Genomic DNA, 16,985 nt, shown 5'->3' on the forward strand with positions numbered 1-16,985 from the left:
CAGTATTTACAAAGTTATGATCCTCTTTCACTTGATTCACTACCGAAACTTTTCATGAACTGGGCGACCAATGTGCTTCATTTGATGAAGCAGGTCCATAAATCCACATTACTATAATAAATGCAGAAGTAACACTGTCTGTTACGTTGTGACAACTAAACCGCTGAACCAGTTTTGATGAAATTTGGTGTGGAGATTAAACCCCGAGAAACAACACAGCCTACTTTAGGAAGTTGTGTCATCTTTCTGAGTATTATTGATATTTTCAAATAAGGTTTATGTGAGTGGGATGTAGATAATGCTTGTGTGGAGATCAATGGTTCCGAGTGTTTATAGGTTCCTCTGTGACAGTGTGAATCCAATGTTTACTTGTGTATGCAGTTTCTACAATTTTTGAATGAATTACTACACCACCTGGTGCAGCTGTCCAGTTTTTATTATGGAATATTGTGGAAATAAAATAATATAATCAGATGGTAAACCCAAGAACCATGTTTAAAACTATTATGTCAGGAGAGCCTTAAGAATAATATTATTAATATTATTTATTTTGTGATACACTTTACAAAGGTAAGTCTGATTTAGCCCGTAGTTCTCAGAGAGCTCAAGGTACGATAGTTATTCGAACTCAATAAACCTCAGAGTAATTTTAGATTGACCAGAACTTGTATGCAGAATGTCATGTGACCGTAACAGATGGGCTAGCATTAGAGCAGTCACAGCCCATCACATTTTAGATGTTGAGCATCCCGATACAGCTTCCGGGACACATGATGACTCACAATGATGGCATCATTTAAATGCTGTACAACACACTGTGAGATGCTTTGCCTTAACATGCAGAATATGGAGGCTTTTAGTGATGCTGTATTTATTATGGCCCATTAACTAACTATGCTAGTGACTGACGTCATGATAGGAAGATTCAGCATATGGAAAAATAAAAGAAACATATTCATTATGTAGCTGTATACTGTCATTACTTACATTTTTATGTACACACAAACACATCTCCAAAATTGAAAATTATATATCTACACCACTATATCCCCAGATATTTATAAATTACAGTTACTTTTATATTATTAATATTTATATTTGACTATTGCCAAAAGTTACTTGCATAACTTACAAAAATAGATCATGCAACATATATTATTAATACTTAAGAAACATGTGCCGGAGCCCACTTTGTGTGTTGGTCTCTATTACATTTCTAGCATACAGCCTACAGGAAAGTAGAAGATGAAGAAGTATATGTGGCTGATAAAAACATGTAACAGAAATGTTAAAGTTCCTTAAAACACACCTATGTGCCAGAGCATCTTGTGTACTAATCTCCATGTAAGAAAATAGTCTTCTTGCTGTGGCAGCAACAAGCTCAACGAAATACCTCTGTTGTTCAGTACCCTGCTCTTGTTCATCTCCAGTTCCTTCATCTCCTGATGTTGCACTCATTGTCTCACTTGAGCAACAGCTTTGAGCTTTATGCCTTGTGCTCTGATATTTGAGCCACTCCCACTCTTCCCTGTAAACAACCATGGCTGATAATTTAAAAGTGTTTAAAACCATAAACACACACAGATATACTCTTTAATTACTAAATTTACTCAAACAATGCTATAAATAGTTTACAGTGAACCACTCACAGTCATTTGATTGATTTGCTGAAGATGCCATCTAGTAAAAAAAAATCAAAGCAATTGTTTTAGATGCAATTTTGATGTTTCAAGTTGTTTCTGTTTACCTGTCACTTGGAATTATTTCATTAGCCCTACTTTACTTTTGTTGTTGTTGTCATCTTCAGTTGGAAGACTGATTTGATGCAGCTCTCCATAAATTCTTTTGAGCATGCTTACTGCATTCAGCTCTTGGTCTCTCTAGCTGTTTTTGCATAAGAATTAAAATTCAAAACTTGTGCTATGATGTTCAAACACTTATTGTGTACCTACCTATGCACTGTTCAATGAATTTAATATATAGGGAGATGTTGTCTCTACAGGTTTCATTTCTCAGGCCATCCAGGTTGTATATTACACATTTGAATAGAGGGTATAGTTCATTTGGCTATTGAATTTATCAGTTCTACTCAAAATTTAAATAAAATTGATTGGACTATGCAGAAGAGCTATCTTGACAATCATTCTGCTTTCTAGAAGAACTTGGTTTGAAGATGAAAAATTCTGACTTTATCATAATACTGTATGTGCTGATAACTGCTCACATCTTTGTCCTGTATGTGAATTTCAAACTATTTTCTGGCATTTACAATAAAAAATTAATAAATTAAACTTCTTGTATGGTTAAACATTGAAACTTATGCATCGGTTCAAATAATTCCCTGAAATCAGATTTTGAATGAAGAGATGAATATTGTTTACTTTTATTTTTGGGCTGTGCATTTTACTTATGGTTGAATATCAAACTGAGATGTCAACAGTTCTCTTAATATATCCAATACGAGAGTCTACGTATCTCAGAAAGGATAAGTGAGTGTGTAACACCAAACTAAACTCATCTGCAAGGGCAGAATATTAAAGGTAAAGTATTAAAATACTCACGATGAAACATGTGGATTATCCCTGATTTTACAGTGTGGTAAGACATTTGGTGTTTTTGTTGGCACAACAACTTGTAACAGGTCAACAGAACTTCTCATCTTCAAATAACCAAGGTATAATCCACGACTAAGCTTTATGCTGCTAACCTGATGATATGTGATCTGCTCCTGAAAAAAGAGAGAAGTTTTGTTAAAATAACTATAGGTAATATGAATAATTTAAAGATAAAGCATTTTTACTACCTCATTACCAAAGCATGGCCAAAGAGAATGTCTTGGAGATATCGACTAAGCCAAAGAGCTCTAAAAGGATTAGCCACATAATAAAGTAATCTAGTGAGGCATGATGAAAAAAGAAGAGCAGTAAAATATGTAATGCACAATGTGTTGAATCAATAAGCCATTAAAAACTAGTTATTTCTTTACCTGTATAGATGCCATCAGCAGTTCACCTACATTTGGTTCTTCATGAGTTGCTAACTTTTTCTGAACTTTACTCAGTGGCAACCATCTTGAGTTTAATACTGATACAGATTTTGGAGAACGGACATAGTTGACAGTGGATATCACCAAAGTTCCCTGAGAATCACGGATGGGTTTGTGGTACAGTTGTCCTAGGTCTTGTATACTTAGTGCTGTCTGATAAACAAAACATCCATTAATGATGAATGTAACACATCAATTGCATGCATCTCATATAAAAAGCAAGAGTGGTGATAGAACAACAGTAATTTTAATGGTTAATATTCCATGAGGCTGCAGCACACTTTTATTTATTTATTGTCTGCCTTGTGACACATTTTTAGGCATCCTGCTTGTGCACTTCTGAATAGGACAGGTGTGGAAATAGGTTCCATGGTACCTTAGCATGGTTCTCTGATTTATAGGTCTTTTTGTATGGCTCTACTGTTTATAGGAAAAAATGAAACATATTACAGAATTGATCCTACTTTGTAGTTAACATACAGTTTTTGTGTACATCTTTTCCCAGTATTCAGATCTTAGCATGTATATTTTGCATTATTTTGTATATTCTGTCTATGTCAATCACTCTTAATATAAATGAAAATAATGACTGTTAAATTGTCATTAAAAGTCTTTCAAAGAAACCTGCTAAACAGAAGCTATACCAGAAGACTGGAAAACAGTATTAACGCATCCTCTCCACAAAAAAAGAGATATAACTGTCCCAGCAACTTCAGAGGAATTTTCCTCCTGTAAGTGATTACAAAATTCTTTCAAAAACATTACAAAACAGGCTGGAAAGCCAACTAGATGAGCAATTGGGAAAGCACCCAGGAAGATTAACAACAGAACAACCCTGTGTGGCACAAATTTTAAATTTGATATTTATAATCAGGTACAGACGAAAGAGAACCAAAATACTTCATATAACCTTTGTAGACTTCAAAAAATCATACTGACAACAAATCAGTTGCAATCACAAAAGGACAAACAAACTAATACAAAAAGCAAAATTAAATTTTTAGTTGAAACGCCCAAAGTTTTTGAAATCAAACTTAGTGTAAGACAAGGCAGTGGAGTGTCCTCACTGCTGTTCAGTTGTGTATGACAAAAAGCAGCCAGGGAATGGAGGAAGAGAATAGAACAAGGAATTTAAAAAAAGTCATAATTAGTAGAAAAGGGATGACCTGAGAACTGATTGTTTGGCTTGATATCTTATGTGAATCTGTAGAAGATTCAACACTGCAGATAAATCTTCTATAAGAGACAGATGGAAAAGCAAGTCTTATGCATATGATTTGAAAAACAAAGTATAGGAGAGACATGAAAGAGGTGCTGAAATACACTAAAATTAATTCTGGAAGAAAAAAAGGATCAAAATTTAAATATCTAATAATATGACTAAATGCATTGGACAAAGAAGCTAACTTAGCAAGCACAAGGAAAATAGAAGTGGCTTTCCAATCAACAAAAAACTTGTATAGTAAAATCTTTATCCATAAATCAAAAGCCTGGTACTACAATACTGCCTTAAGACCAGAATTCCTATACTCTTCAGAATTTCTTCTGTTAAATACAGCCAAACAGTTAGGTGAAATAGAAAAGAAGGAAAGGAAAATAATCACAAAAAACTTGGATACAAAATGTGGCAATGAGGAATGAAAATTAGGAAGTAATAAATAAGTTTGTGGAGGAATAGAATGTATATTAAACACAATGACAAAAAGAAGAGCTATATTCTGTGGAACCTAAAAAGGTTATATGAGAAAATAATAACAAAAAGAATTTTAACTTTTTTTTACCAAAAAACCCAAAGATGCTAAACCAGGTCCACAGGAAATGGAAATAATGGAGTAAGAAATAGAAAACAAAAAAGTTCAGAGCAGAAGTAAGTAGTTTTAAGCATTCCTATCAGAAAACAAAGAAAAAGACATGTAAAATATGGATGTAAGAATGAAGAGAAAATGTAGGGAAAGAATGAAAAACTACTGGAAAGAAAAAAAGACAAAAGAAAGAAGACATCAGTTATTTCATGTAGGCCTCAGAAGGCCAAATCAATAAAATAAACTACTGTTCAGCCTCTAGAAATAAAAAAGTGTTTTATTTTGTATTTTTACACATAATTTTAATTTACTATGAATAATAGCATCTTTATGCAATTCACAAGTAAAAATTTAAAAAAATTATTTTTGTTTACAAAATTATGATTCTGTTTTTGAATTATTCACCCAAACAATGTTGTAACCAACATTTCTGTCAAAAGTGAGTTAGAATTGTATCTGACAGCCAGCATCTGTTGGTTAAACCTTGAGTTATTTTGGACCCTACTGTTGACTTCAAAATTTTTTGTTACAACAAACATTGTACATGAAGGCATCATAGGTGATGCAGCAAATGTTGTGGTAGAGAATGGAGTGCAAAAATGATTCTATAACACTAGTTTTATCTTGAAGCTCTTCCATTGGTCTGTGTTTGCATATGAAAAGAGAACAATATGGGATTGTGGGCTGTCTTTATGCAAAAAACTTTTGTTATTTATTTATTTATTGCCAAACTAGTTTCGGTGACAAATACTGCCATCATCATTGGATTCTTTGATTCTAAAACATGCAGGAATAAGCATCCTTGTAAAACACTGTGAAACGTTATTACATGTGTACTGTTTCTTTCCAAATATTGTTTTCTGTGAATAATTACATAATACCATATCACAGTATGGTTTTGTAATGGTTGCCACTGTTTTCATTATATTTCTGCATTTTTTGTTGCCGTTTTTCTTGGCGTTCATCATGTCATCTGCAACTGTGTGAGTGGCTGTTGGTAAACAAATACAAAACATTCACTTATGTATGTTAGCATTATGCAGTTGGGATTGTGGTAGTGTTGTGGATACAGTTTTGGTGTGTACTAGGTTGTTATGTGTGCCCAAAAGTAGCTGCAAGGCATTCAACAAATGTGAATACATGGCTGGCAAACTATGTAACAACCTAGTACACACCAAAACTGTATCCACAACACTACCACAATACCAACTGTATAACACTGACATACATAAGTTCACATCTTGTATTTGTTTACTAACAACAATTCACACAGTTGAAGATGACATGATGTATGGGGAAAAAAGTGCCAGAAGCAGTGGCAACAATCACAAAACCATGCTTGTACATATAGTAAATAATGTATTATGAAATTATTCACAGAAAACAATATTTGTAACAAAACAGTACATATGTAATAATGTTTTATAAGTTCGCTATTTCTACATGTTTTAGAATCAAAGAATCCATTGATGATGGTGATTTTTTTCACTGAAACTAGTTTGGGAATAAATAACAAAACTGTTTTGTATCAAGGTGGGCCCACAGTCCCATATGGGTGATTTAATAAATTAAGGAAATGTAAAGGTAACATCCAGGAGCAGAAGCACAATAAATACAAGACATTGATGAACAGTGGGTGCCTCATATATCGAGTCAATCTGATCCTGTTTCCGGAAAATTGCCACCTGAAGGGGTGAGTGGAACAATGTTGTGATTTCTGCCAGTGCCTGCCACAGGTATGTAAAGTTGAGTGTTGCACCGAAGTTTCGATGTTCTATTTTTATATGACATGGTTACACGAAAGTAATTCTTTATCTCAGCACCTGTCTTCCTGACCTTCATTGTAAACACACTTAGAATTCATGGTGTATGATCACAAAATTCAATTTTTAAAATCCAGTTTACAATCCTGCAGAAAGTTAAGATACGTATCCATGACAGAAAAATATCTGCGTCAAAGAGCGTGCTACAGCTTATGGACTACTTAGGAAAACTGTTATTGTTATGAAATGAGCTAAATTCCTAGTAAAATGAAATACATTCATTGTTTAAAAGATAGGGAATAAGAGACAAATTATACATTATGAATATACTTATTCTTGCCTCACTTGTATTGAAAATTTGCCTTCTTGCTCTTTATTGATGCAAACTTGTCAGTGACACACTGACTGAAGTCTGCGATCGCCAGCACGAGATTTCTTTCAGTGGAAAGCATCAACAAGGCTGACAATGTTTCCTGGCTAATACAGATGGATAAGAATGATTTTATTCTTTTCATACTTAAAAAGCACCTCTCTTCTTCATCCTACATTATGGGTATTGTAAGAATTAGCTTCAGCAGTTTAGAACACTCAATGAACATCTTCCCTAGGTTGTTGGTTACTACAAACTACACTTCACTAATAGCACCAAACAATGATCTAAATTCTTGTGTTAGGTAGACAGAAGATTGTTCATCCAAAAACATGCCCACTGAATACACTTCCTTTAAGATACCTTCAGGAGACTTAGAACAGTACAAGGGAAACTTTTCTGGAAGAAACAATGATGAAGCTACAAGATGGCCTGAGAAACTTCATTGAGCAACCAGTAGACTCATCACCACCGGTGATGCCAATTTCTTCACGGACATTAATAACATTTATTTAAAATGCTGAAATGGTCTTATGGGCGAAGCTGTCCATGCTGTAGCTCACCAATGAGAACTTTACCGATGAGTTCCAACCAATAATTAAAGCAACAACTGGAAATAACTTTTTATGACAAAGAGCCTGAAAATTATAGTTTCTCTTGTTACAGAGTCACCTTCCAATACATGATTCATAGACTCAATGATGTCTTCCATGTAGTCATAAACTGTGTTTATGGATGGAGACTGAATATTCCACCTAGTAGGGCAAGATCGTGGCAAGCATTTTCTCACCACCACATCAAGAATCATGGTCCACTGTGGGCTGTTTATGAAGAATGCATATACTCCCCACAAACTGAAAAAAGTATTTTCACATTGTGGTTGACTAATGCTACCCTTCTCATTATAAAATTAACTTGATTGGTGCAGCAATGCACATATTCTGTGTTAGGATAGAAAGTTTTCACAGCAGCGTGTATGCCACCAGAACAACCAGCCACAAAGAGTGCCCCATAATAGGCTTGTGCATTTAATTTTTGGGGAATCTCATTTATTTTTTGCTTGTCTAATTCTTCTAGCAAAATTGCAGGTAATGTTTGTGGATCATGTTTGGAAGAAGACAGGGAACTCGATCCTTTCTATTGGTTAACCTCTCAATGTGTAATGGTATACAACATCCATTTGAAATACATTTGATATATCACTACTTTCATTTGCAGTAACAGCTAAAAATTCTGGTTCCCTTATTTGCTTTAAAATTTCTTCTTGGCATATGTCCAACGTAATTGGCAAAAATTCATTTTGAATTGTTTTGGATGTTTCTTTGAAAACAGTTGCCTTATCCAAATGATCTGTGTCACATTCCATTCAGCACTAAAATTAATCAGCCCTGTGAAAATATCAAATGAATACAATTTCTTAAAATATTTAACTCACATCTCTCATGCCTAACTTCTTCATTATACTCCATAATTTTCCTTCTATATGTGCTACCCAATTATTCAGCTACATTTACTGCTCCAAAAAGTGCCAGTCTTAAACAATTTTGGATGTGAACAACTGAGCACTCATGCTTCTTCACTTTGATACTCAGATCATGTTTGTACATAACTCTCCTTTCAGCCATGACAGTTCCCCAACAAACAACAAGAGTGGAGAGCAGTATAACATATTTTTAATTTCACATAAACAATCAGTGTATTCATAAACATCCATTTTAAATGCTCTCTTAAAATGTCAATTTTGCACATTATTTAAAACTGGTAACTGTTGTCCTGGTCTCTTTACAGCAAGCTTCTCCTCATTAGAAAGTTGAGAAAGTCTGTATCCTAAAATTTTTTATGCTGTTTGTTTTTACTCACATTCCACAACATAGAAATTATGTCATGATCTAGTCCTTACTGCCCGGAATGTATAAGACACAATAACATACAGAAAACTGCTGTATCAAGAAACAAAATACTCAATCACCTTGTAACAGCACAGCATCTCTCCACAAGATTCTCAGGAAAAATATTGATACATATGATAAACATAAACATTTAGGATACTAGACCAAGGATTGCATAAAGGCTCAGTCAATATAACTGAGTAAGTCTGGCTACAATTTGATCCGGTAATGCCATTACACTAAAGGGAAAAACATCATAAGATCTAGCAACCAGAGGTTCATCAAAACAATGGATAGAAGTTGCTTTTGCCAATTAACGCTTCACTTTTCCCTATCTTGTAAGATAAGCCTTCGTCAATAAAAAGCAAACTTTTGCCCATAATAGCATACTTTTGCTGACTAAAGGTGCCTAGAGAAAATATTGACTTGAAATGTACCAGTACACCCCGGCTAAAAAATGGGTTTCTATCAGCAACTATCAAGCGAATAGTGGATTAGTACATTGGTCTGACAAAACCCACTGACTGAATACTGAAAATATAAAGCTAAATGTACATGTTTAGTAAATGTACATGTTTAGTGCAACTGCAACAGAATGGTGTTAAATTTTACAGTATCTTCTGTTGCTGCTCGTGCTCATTTGCATTACAATAAATGTTATTTGACTGGATCTGTATCATTGTATTTTATGAATATAACAATATAAGCTTTCAATTCCTGTAATGTATAGCTCAGAAAAACCAGTGTTTTTTAGAATTTCACAGCTGTAACTGCAGAGATGCAATGTCCAAGACAAGTACAATGATGCCATTGTTTTCAAGGATAACAAATGCAATTGTGCAATAACTGTTATAAAAATATGCAGAATGGAGTGTCACCTCATATACACTGTCTGCATCAATAAATCCCAAATAGTTTAGTGTTAAACATTTTTTGTTCTCTTGTAAAATTTGCTTTTTGTTAGCTACAATGTTGTTTCAGCACTCAATTTATTTCTTAAGTAACATTTGCATTTGATAATTAATGTAGATTTCAAACAAAAGTAAAAAATTGGTGGTAGTTGCATCATCAACTTCATGATTACATATCTTATACACTATGCACTCTACTACTGACAAATTATTAAATTTGATATGCTTTTTACTCAACAGATCTCGGAAATCTTCCACTTTTCAAAGGCAATTTGTTGAGCTTTGTTTAGAATTGTGTATGAAATTGACATCTGGGCATAGATCTTTAAAACCTATAAGTATGAAATCATTGTATGAAATAATTCAGAGAAGGCCACACAATAAGGCCCACTGTAACAGCTTACTGCTTCGCCAGAAAGATGGCATCCCCACTGATGCTAATATGTTGAAATCTACAACAATAATCTGGAAGAAAAATAATGTGGTGCAGCTTTTGGCAAATTTTACTACGACATAATGGCCATGAACAAGGCTCTCCTGCTTACAATAGTTTTGCTCCTGCTGTAAGCTCTTCTTCCAGCTGCTTCACACATTTCCCCTACCTACTTATCTCTCCCACCACAGAAAAAGGTTTCTGTTGGTCTGCAAGCTTAAGACTCACTTTTCAATTCTGTTTATCCTGGCTTCAATGATTGTTTATTACTTTTCCTTAGCTGAAAGGTAGCTGGAAAAACTGAACCATTAAACTTTCCAAACTAATTATAATTAAGCAAGTGCACCTTCATGTTTTATCAGAGAAATTGAGAACCTCCAGTGTTTAGGTGAAAATTAAAAATCCAAAGCTTCTAAATTAAATATTTTAATTATTTTGCTTTCAAAATGTAGGGCAGTCCAATACGATAATATTAAATCTTTACCTGCATTTGTGCAGCAGCCTGTAGTAGCTTTATCCTAAAGTGTACAGTAGAGGAACTCAGACTTTTCTCCATGTCTTGTCGGAGAGATTTCACATCATCCCATGTACATGCCACCTAATGCCAATAAAGTGTATCTGCATTAACAACACTAGCAAAAATTATCTTCACTAGCTATGATGACAACTCATAAATATATGGTTGAACATATTAAGCTTGCAAGCATACTGTATTATTGCATGGGAAGAATTTCAATCCACAATCAAATTTCACTCATAGGATACAGTTAGTCATACATACGTACATGAGGCGCGATCATTTTTAAAAACAAATGTAACATTACCGCTACGTTTGTGCCATTCACCCTCTCACATAGTAACCAGCAGCATCAGTGTCAACAGGTGCCCTACACAGCAAAGCCACAGGGGCCACCCCAATAGACGGCAGTTACAAAGTTCCGTGCACCCGATAGACCAACAGGCAGCAATATGATTCCTGGAATGCTGGACCTGCAGATCTGCTTGCCTCTACAGGGTCACATCGCCACAAATAGACCTGGATGTATTCTGGTGCCTTTGTGGTATTTAGGCTGGCATGACAGTTCATTCCTGATGAGCTCTCTGGGCCAAGTGCTGACTGCAATGGTGGTTCATCAATCAGAGTCTCACTAAGCAACCATCAGGATCTTCAATGCCATATTCTAGCCAGCAACCTCTGCATGGAGCAGCCTGTGCTGTCATCAGGCTTCACTGAGACATGGCCTCTGCACCAGGGACAACTGTGGACTTTGTACTGGCAATTGTAGAGCTTTGTATTATTAAATTTTTCATTCCAAAGTGAACTCAGAAATTAGCTTTGATATTTCCTGGGGCTGTCAGTCCAATAAACAGTTATTGTGCCATTCAAATGAAACTCTGGCACAACCATGTACTGCCAATGTAAAAATTTTATCCAAGGAGGAGATTTAAGTTCATGGGTTTACTAATAAATGTTGTTTATCTGGGCTGTGTTCTTATTGAGCCTCCAGCAGCATGATACATATGATGCTTTCATGTATCTTCCAAGTTTTGAAAGAACTGACATTTACTTTCTGTTCCAGAATGGCTGTGGCAAGGGACATTATCACCCAAGTTTTACTGCCTCTCCAGAATGTCCAACAAACTCTAGAAGTGCTGTTGGAGAAGATGGCTGCTATGACCACTACACCATCACAAATCTCCAGCCACCTGTGACACATTGATTAGCTGGTGAAAGGATTCCAAATGGAATCCCCGCCGTTCCAGTCATCTGGCTTGGTTTGAACAACATTTCCTGGCACTTGGTATCATACGTAATGTTCAGCATTTCACACTCTTTTTGGGTGCTAAACTGTAGCATTTTATTGCAGCAGCTCAACCCAGAGGTCGACTGAGTGCCCGCCACATGAATGATTGAAGTCGCGCTTACTAGTCTATTTAGACTCCCAGGTGTACATTGAAGCTGCTCGTCACTAGTTTTTCAGTTACAATAAGCTCAGTGGATAATTGTATACGTAGTGGATAGCAAAGTTACAGGTCTGTCCAGAGAATGTTGTTTCCAGTATGCAAACGCCCAGTGCAAACAATCGGACACCATGTCTTTAGTTTGGGACATGATCCTTGTTCACTCAGCTCTTTAGTGATCACCCCGGACTTAAGGACTCCTCCTTGGATACATGACTTCCCATAAGTAGAGCTACTGAATAATGTATTAGATCCTTAGCAGTGCTGTGGGGTATCTCTCAGCTGTTTGCCACCTGCCCAATTTGCCAGACCCAGCACCAGTCTCGGCTACTGAACTGTCCCAAGTCACTCACCACAGGCAAAGACACTGTGGGTAGGCGATACTCTCAACAGGACACTGTGGGTAGGCGATACTCTCCAACAGCTGCTCTCCTGTTTTGTGAAACACCAGCATCAGCAAGAGCTACTATCACCGAGCCAAATGCTTCACCTGTGGAAAAACAGGGCACGAGAAGGCAGTTTGTCAGTGAATGTGGATTGAAGGTGCCTGGACCCTTTGGATTCCAGATCAGATGGGGTGCCTGGTGTATTCCCTCCTGAGTACTGCATGTCCGGGCCGTTCTCCCCATCTACAATTGCTCTCCATGGCTGTCAATGCCATTTTCAAGTTGACACAGACTCATCAATGACCAGGAAACATATTACCACTTGGGCTATCCTCCACTCCAGGAATTCTCTGAATAGCTCAAGAGCTACAGCAACATCATCAATACAGTCAATAGCCAGTTTAATGTCCAAGTCCAGTACCAAGCAGCTTCCAGAATGCCTCCTCATGGTTGATACAACAGGGATTACAAGCATTCTGAGGCTAAAGCTTTCTAACACCCTGGGGATGGAAGTCCACAATTCTACTAACAGAATCCAACAATTCATGGCCAGCTTATACCCGTGGGATTTTTGCTCCAAATATGAAACAGTTTTTTCACATCCATCTACTGGCACCACTGGATTTGAGACATATGTCACACTCGTCCCCTCCGTTGTGTGCAATGTTCTTTTGCATTCAAGGATAAACTTCAGAGTGAGCTCCAACGCCTGCAGGATGAGGGAATCTTGACCCCAGGCCTCGACAGCCTCCATTCAGCCTAAGATCTACTAGGAAGGTGGAAGAGTTGACAGACTTCATGGAAAAGGAGAACATGGAACTGATGGGACTTGTGAAGTTAGATGGAAGGGAAGAGGAAGGAGGAAAATGAGAAGGCTACACACTCTACTGGAGTGGTGGACAAGAAGCCAAAAATGGAGTAGGTATCATAGTAAAACCAAACCTAGAGGAATGTGTGGAGGCAGTAGAATACACAAGTCATAAGCTGATGAGGATTTGGCTGAAGACAAGGAATGTAGTGAAGGGCTTCATCCAAGTATATGCACCACAAACAGGAAATTGAGAAGAAAACATAGAGGATTTTCTAGAGGTATTAGAGAGTACAATTACAGACGTGAAAGCAATAATAATGGGTGACTTTAATGTGCAAGTAGACAAAGAAAGGCTGGGGAAGGAGGAGATAATTGGCCCATATGAATATGGGAGGAAAAATGAGGATGGAGAGGAATTGGTTGATTTGTGTGAAAGAAACAGGCTGATTGTGGATAACACATGTTGTTATTGTTGTGGTCGTCAGTCCTGAGACTGGTTTGATGCAGCTCTCCATGCTAATCTGTCCTGTGCAAGCTTCTTCATCTCCCAGTACCTACAGCAACCTACATCCTTCTGAATCTGCTTAGTGTATTCATCTCTTGGTCTCCCTCTACGATTTTTACCCTCCACGCTGCCCTCCAATACTAATTTGGTGATCCCTTGATGCCTCAGGACATGTCCTACCAACTGATCCCTTCTTCTAGTCAAGTTGTGCCACAAACTTCTCTTCTCCCCAATCCTATTCAATACCTCCTCATTAGTTATGTGATCTACACATCTAACCTTCAGCATTCTTCTGTAGCACCACATTTCGAAAGCTTCTATTCTCTTCTTGTCCAAACTAGTTATCGTCCATGTTTCACTTCCATACATGGCCACACTCCATACAAATACTTTCAGAAATGATTTCCTGACACTTAAATCTATATTCGATGTTAACAAATTTCTCTTCTTCAGAAACGCTTTCCTTGCCATTGCCAGTCTACATTTTATATCCTCTCTACTTCGACCATCGTCAGTTATTTTGCTCCCCAAATAGCAAAACTCCTTTACTACTTTAAGTGTCTCATTTCCTAATCTAATTCCCTCAGCATCACCCGACTTAATTCGACTACATTCCATTATCCTCGTTTTGCTTCTGTTGATGTTCATCTTATATCCTCCCTTCAAGACACTGTCCATTCCGTTCAACTGCTCTTCCAAGTCCTTTGCTGTCTCTGACAGAATTACAATGTCATCGGCAAACCTCAAAGTTTTTATTACTTCTCCATGGATTTTAATACCTACACCGAATTTTTCTTTTGTTTCTTTCACTGCTTGCTCAATATAAAGATTAAATAACATTGGGGATAGGCTACAACCCTGTCTCACTCCCTTCCCAACCATTGCTTCTCTTTCATGTCCCTCGACTCTTATAACTGCCATCTGGTTTCTGTACAAATTGTAAATAGCCTTTCGCCCCCTGTATTTTTCCCCTGCCACCTTTAGAATTTGAAAGAGAGTATTCCAGTCAACATTGTCAAACGCTTTCTCTAAGTCTACAAATGCTAGAAACGTAGGTTTGCCTTTCCTTAATCTAGCTTCTAAGATAAGTCTTAGGGTCAGTATTGCCTCACGTGTTCCAATATTTCTACGGAATCCAAACTGATCTTCCCCGAGGTCGGCTTCAACTAATTTTTCCATTTGTCTGTAAAGAATTCGTGTTAGTATTTTGGAGCTGTGGCTTATTAAACTGATTGTTTGGTAATTTTCACATCTGTCAACACCTGCTTTCTTTGGGATTGGAATTATTATATTCTTCTTGAAGTCTGAAGGTATTTCGCCTGTCTCATACATCTTGCTCACCAGATGGTAGAGTTTCGTCAGGACTGGCTCTCCCAAGGTGTCAGTAGTTCTAATGGAATGTTGTCTACTCCTGGGGCCTTGTTTCGACTCAGATCTTTCAGTACTCTGTCAAACTCTTCACGCAGTATCATATCTCCCATTTCATCTTCATCTAAATCCTCTTCCATTTCCATAATATTGTCCTCAAGTACACCGCACTTGTATAGACCCTCTATATACTCCTTTCACCTTCCTGCTTTCCCTTCTTTGCTTAGAACAGGGTTTCCATCTGAGCTTTTGATATTCATACAAGAGGTTCTCTTTTCTCCAAAGGTCTCTTTAATTTTCCTGTAGGCATTATCTATCTTACCCCTAGTGAGATAAGCCTCTACATCCTTACAACTGTCCTCTAGCTCCTGCTTAGCCATTTTGCACTTCCTGTCAATCTCATTTTTGAGATGTTTGTATTCCTTTTTGCCTGCTTCATTTACTGCATTTTTATATTTCCTCCTTTCATCAATTAAATTCAATATTTCTTCTGTTACCCAAGGTTTTCTACTAGCCCTTGTCTTTTTACCTACTTGATCCTCTGCTGCCTTCACTACTTCATCCCTCAAAGCTACCCATTCTTCTTCTACTGTATTTCTTTCCCCCATTCCTGTCAATTGTTCCCTTATGCTCTCCCTGAAACTCTGCACAACCTCTGGTTCTTTCAGTTTATCCAGGTCCCACCTCCTTAAATTCCCACCTTTTTGTAGTTTCTTTAGTTTTAATCTACAGTTCATAACCAATAGATTGTGGTCAGAGTCCACATCTGCCCCTGGAAATGTCTTTCAATTTAAAACCTGGTTCCTAAATCTCTGTCTTACCATTATATAATCTATCTGAAACCTTTTAGAATCTCAGGGCTCTTCCATGTATACAACCTTCTTTCATGATTCTTGAACCAAGTGTTAGCTATGATTAAGTTGTGCTCTGTGCAAAATTCTACCAAGCGGCTTCCTCTCTCATTTCTTAGCCCCAATCCATATTCACCTACTACATTTCCTTCTCTCCCTTTTCCTACTACCGAATTCCAGTCACCCACCACTATTAAATTTTTGTCTACCTTCACTATCTGAATAATTTCTTTGATTTCATCATACATTTCTTCAATTTCTTCGTCATCTGCAGAGCTAGTTGGCATATAAACTTGCACTACTGTAGTAGGCATGGGCTTTGTGTCTATCTTGGCCACAATAATGCGTTCACTATGCTGTTTGTAGTAGCTTACCCGCACTCCTATTTTCCTATTCATTATTAAAGCTACTCCTGCATTACCCCTATATGATTTTGTATTTATGATCCTGTATTTGCCTGACCAAAAGTCTTGTTCCTCCTGCCACCGAACTTCACTAATTCCCACTATATCTAACTTTAACCTATCCATTTCCCTTTTTAAATTTTCTAACCTACCTGCCCGATTAAGGGATCTGACATTCCACGCTCCGATCCATAGAACGCCAGTTTTCTTTCTCCTGATAACGACGTCCTCTTGAGTAGTCCCCGCCCGGAGATCCGAATGGGGGACTATTTTACCTCCGGAATATTTTACCCAAGAGGACGCCATCATCATTTAACCATACAGTAAAGCTGCATGCCCTCGGGGAAAATTACGGCTGTAGTTTCCCCTTGCTTTCAGCCGTTCGCAGTACCAGCACAGCAAGGCCGTTTTGGTTAGTGTTACAAGGCCAGATCAGTCAATCATCCAGACTGTTGCCCCTGCAACTACTGAAAAGGCTGCTGCC

The 16,985-nt window shown here is 37.2% G+C and overlaps 1 protein-coding gene across 4 annotated transcripts in view; it reads right to left on the reverse strand.

The window, feature by feature from the left end:
• The window catches only part of LOC124593729 (ankyrin repeat and fibronectin type-III domain-containing protein 1), a 720,649-nt gene that overhangs the window by 51,063 nt on the left and 652,601 nt on the right, over nt 1–16,985 (reverse strand). For all 4 annotated transcript variants that reach the window (XM_047132056.1, XM_047132055.1, XM_047132054.1 and 1 more), the window contains 4 exons: nt 10,699–10,812; nt 2,987–3,199; nt 2,562–2,728; nt 1,310–1,528 (listed from right to left, as the gene is read on the reverse strand). In XM_047132056.1, coding sequence (XP_046988012.1) covers nt 1,310–1,528; nt 2,562–2,728; nt 2,987–3,199; nt 10,699–10,812 — 713 coding nt within the window. The remainder of the gene's footprint in view (nt 1–1,309; nt 1,529–2,561; nt 2,729–2,986; nt 3,200–10,698; nt 10,813–16,985) is intronic.

This window comes from Schistocerca americana, chromosome 2 (assembly GCF_021461395.2).
Source record: "Schistocerca americana isolate TAMUIC-IGC-003095 chromosome 2, iqSchAmer2.1, whole genome shotgun sequence".
NCBI lineage: Eukaryota > Metazoa > Arthropoda > Insecta > Orthoptera > Acrididae > Schistocerca > Schistocerca americana.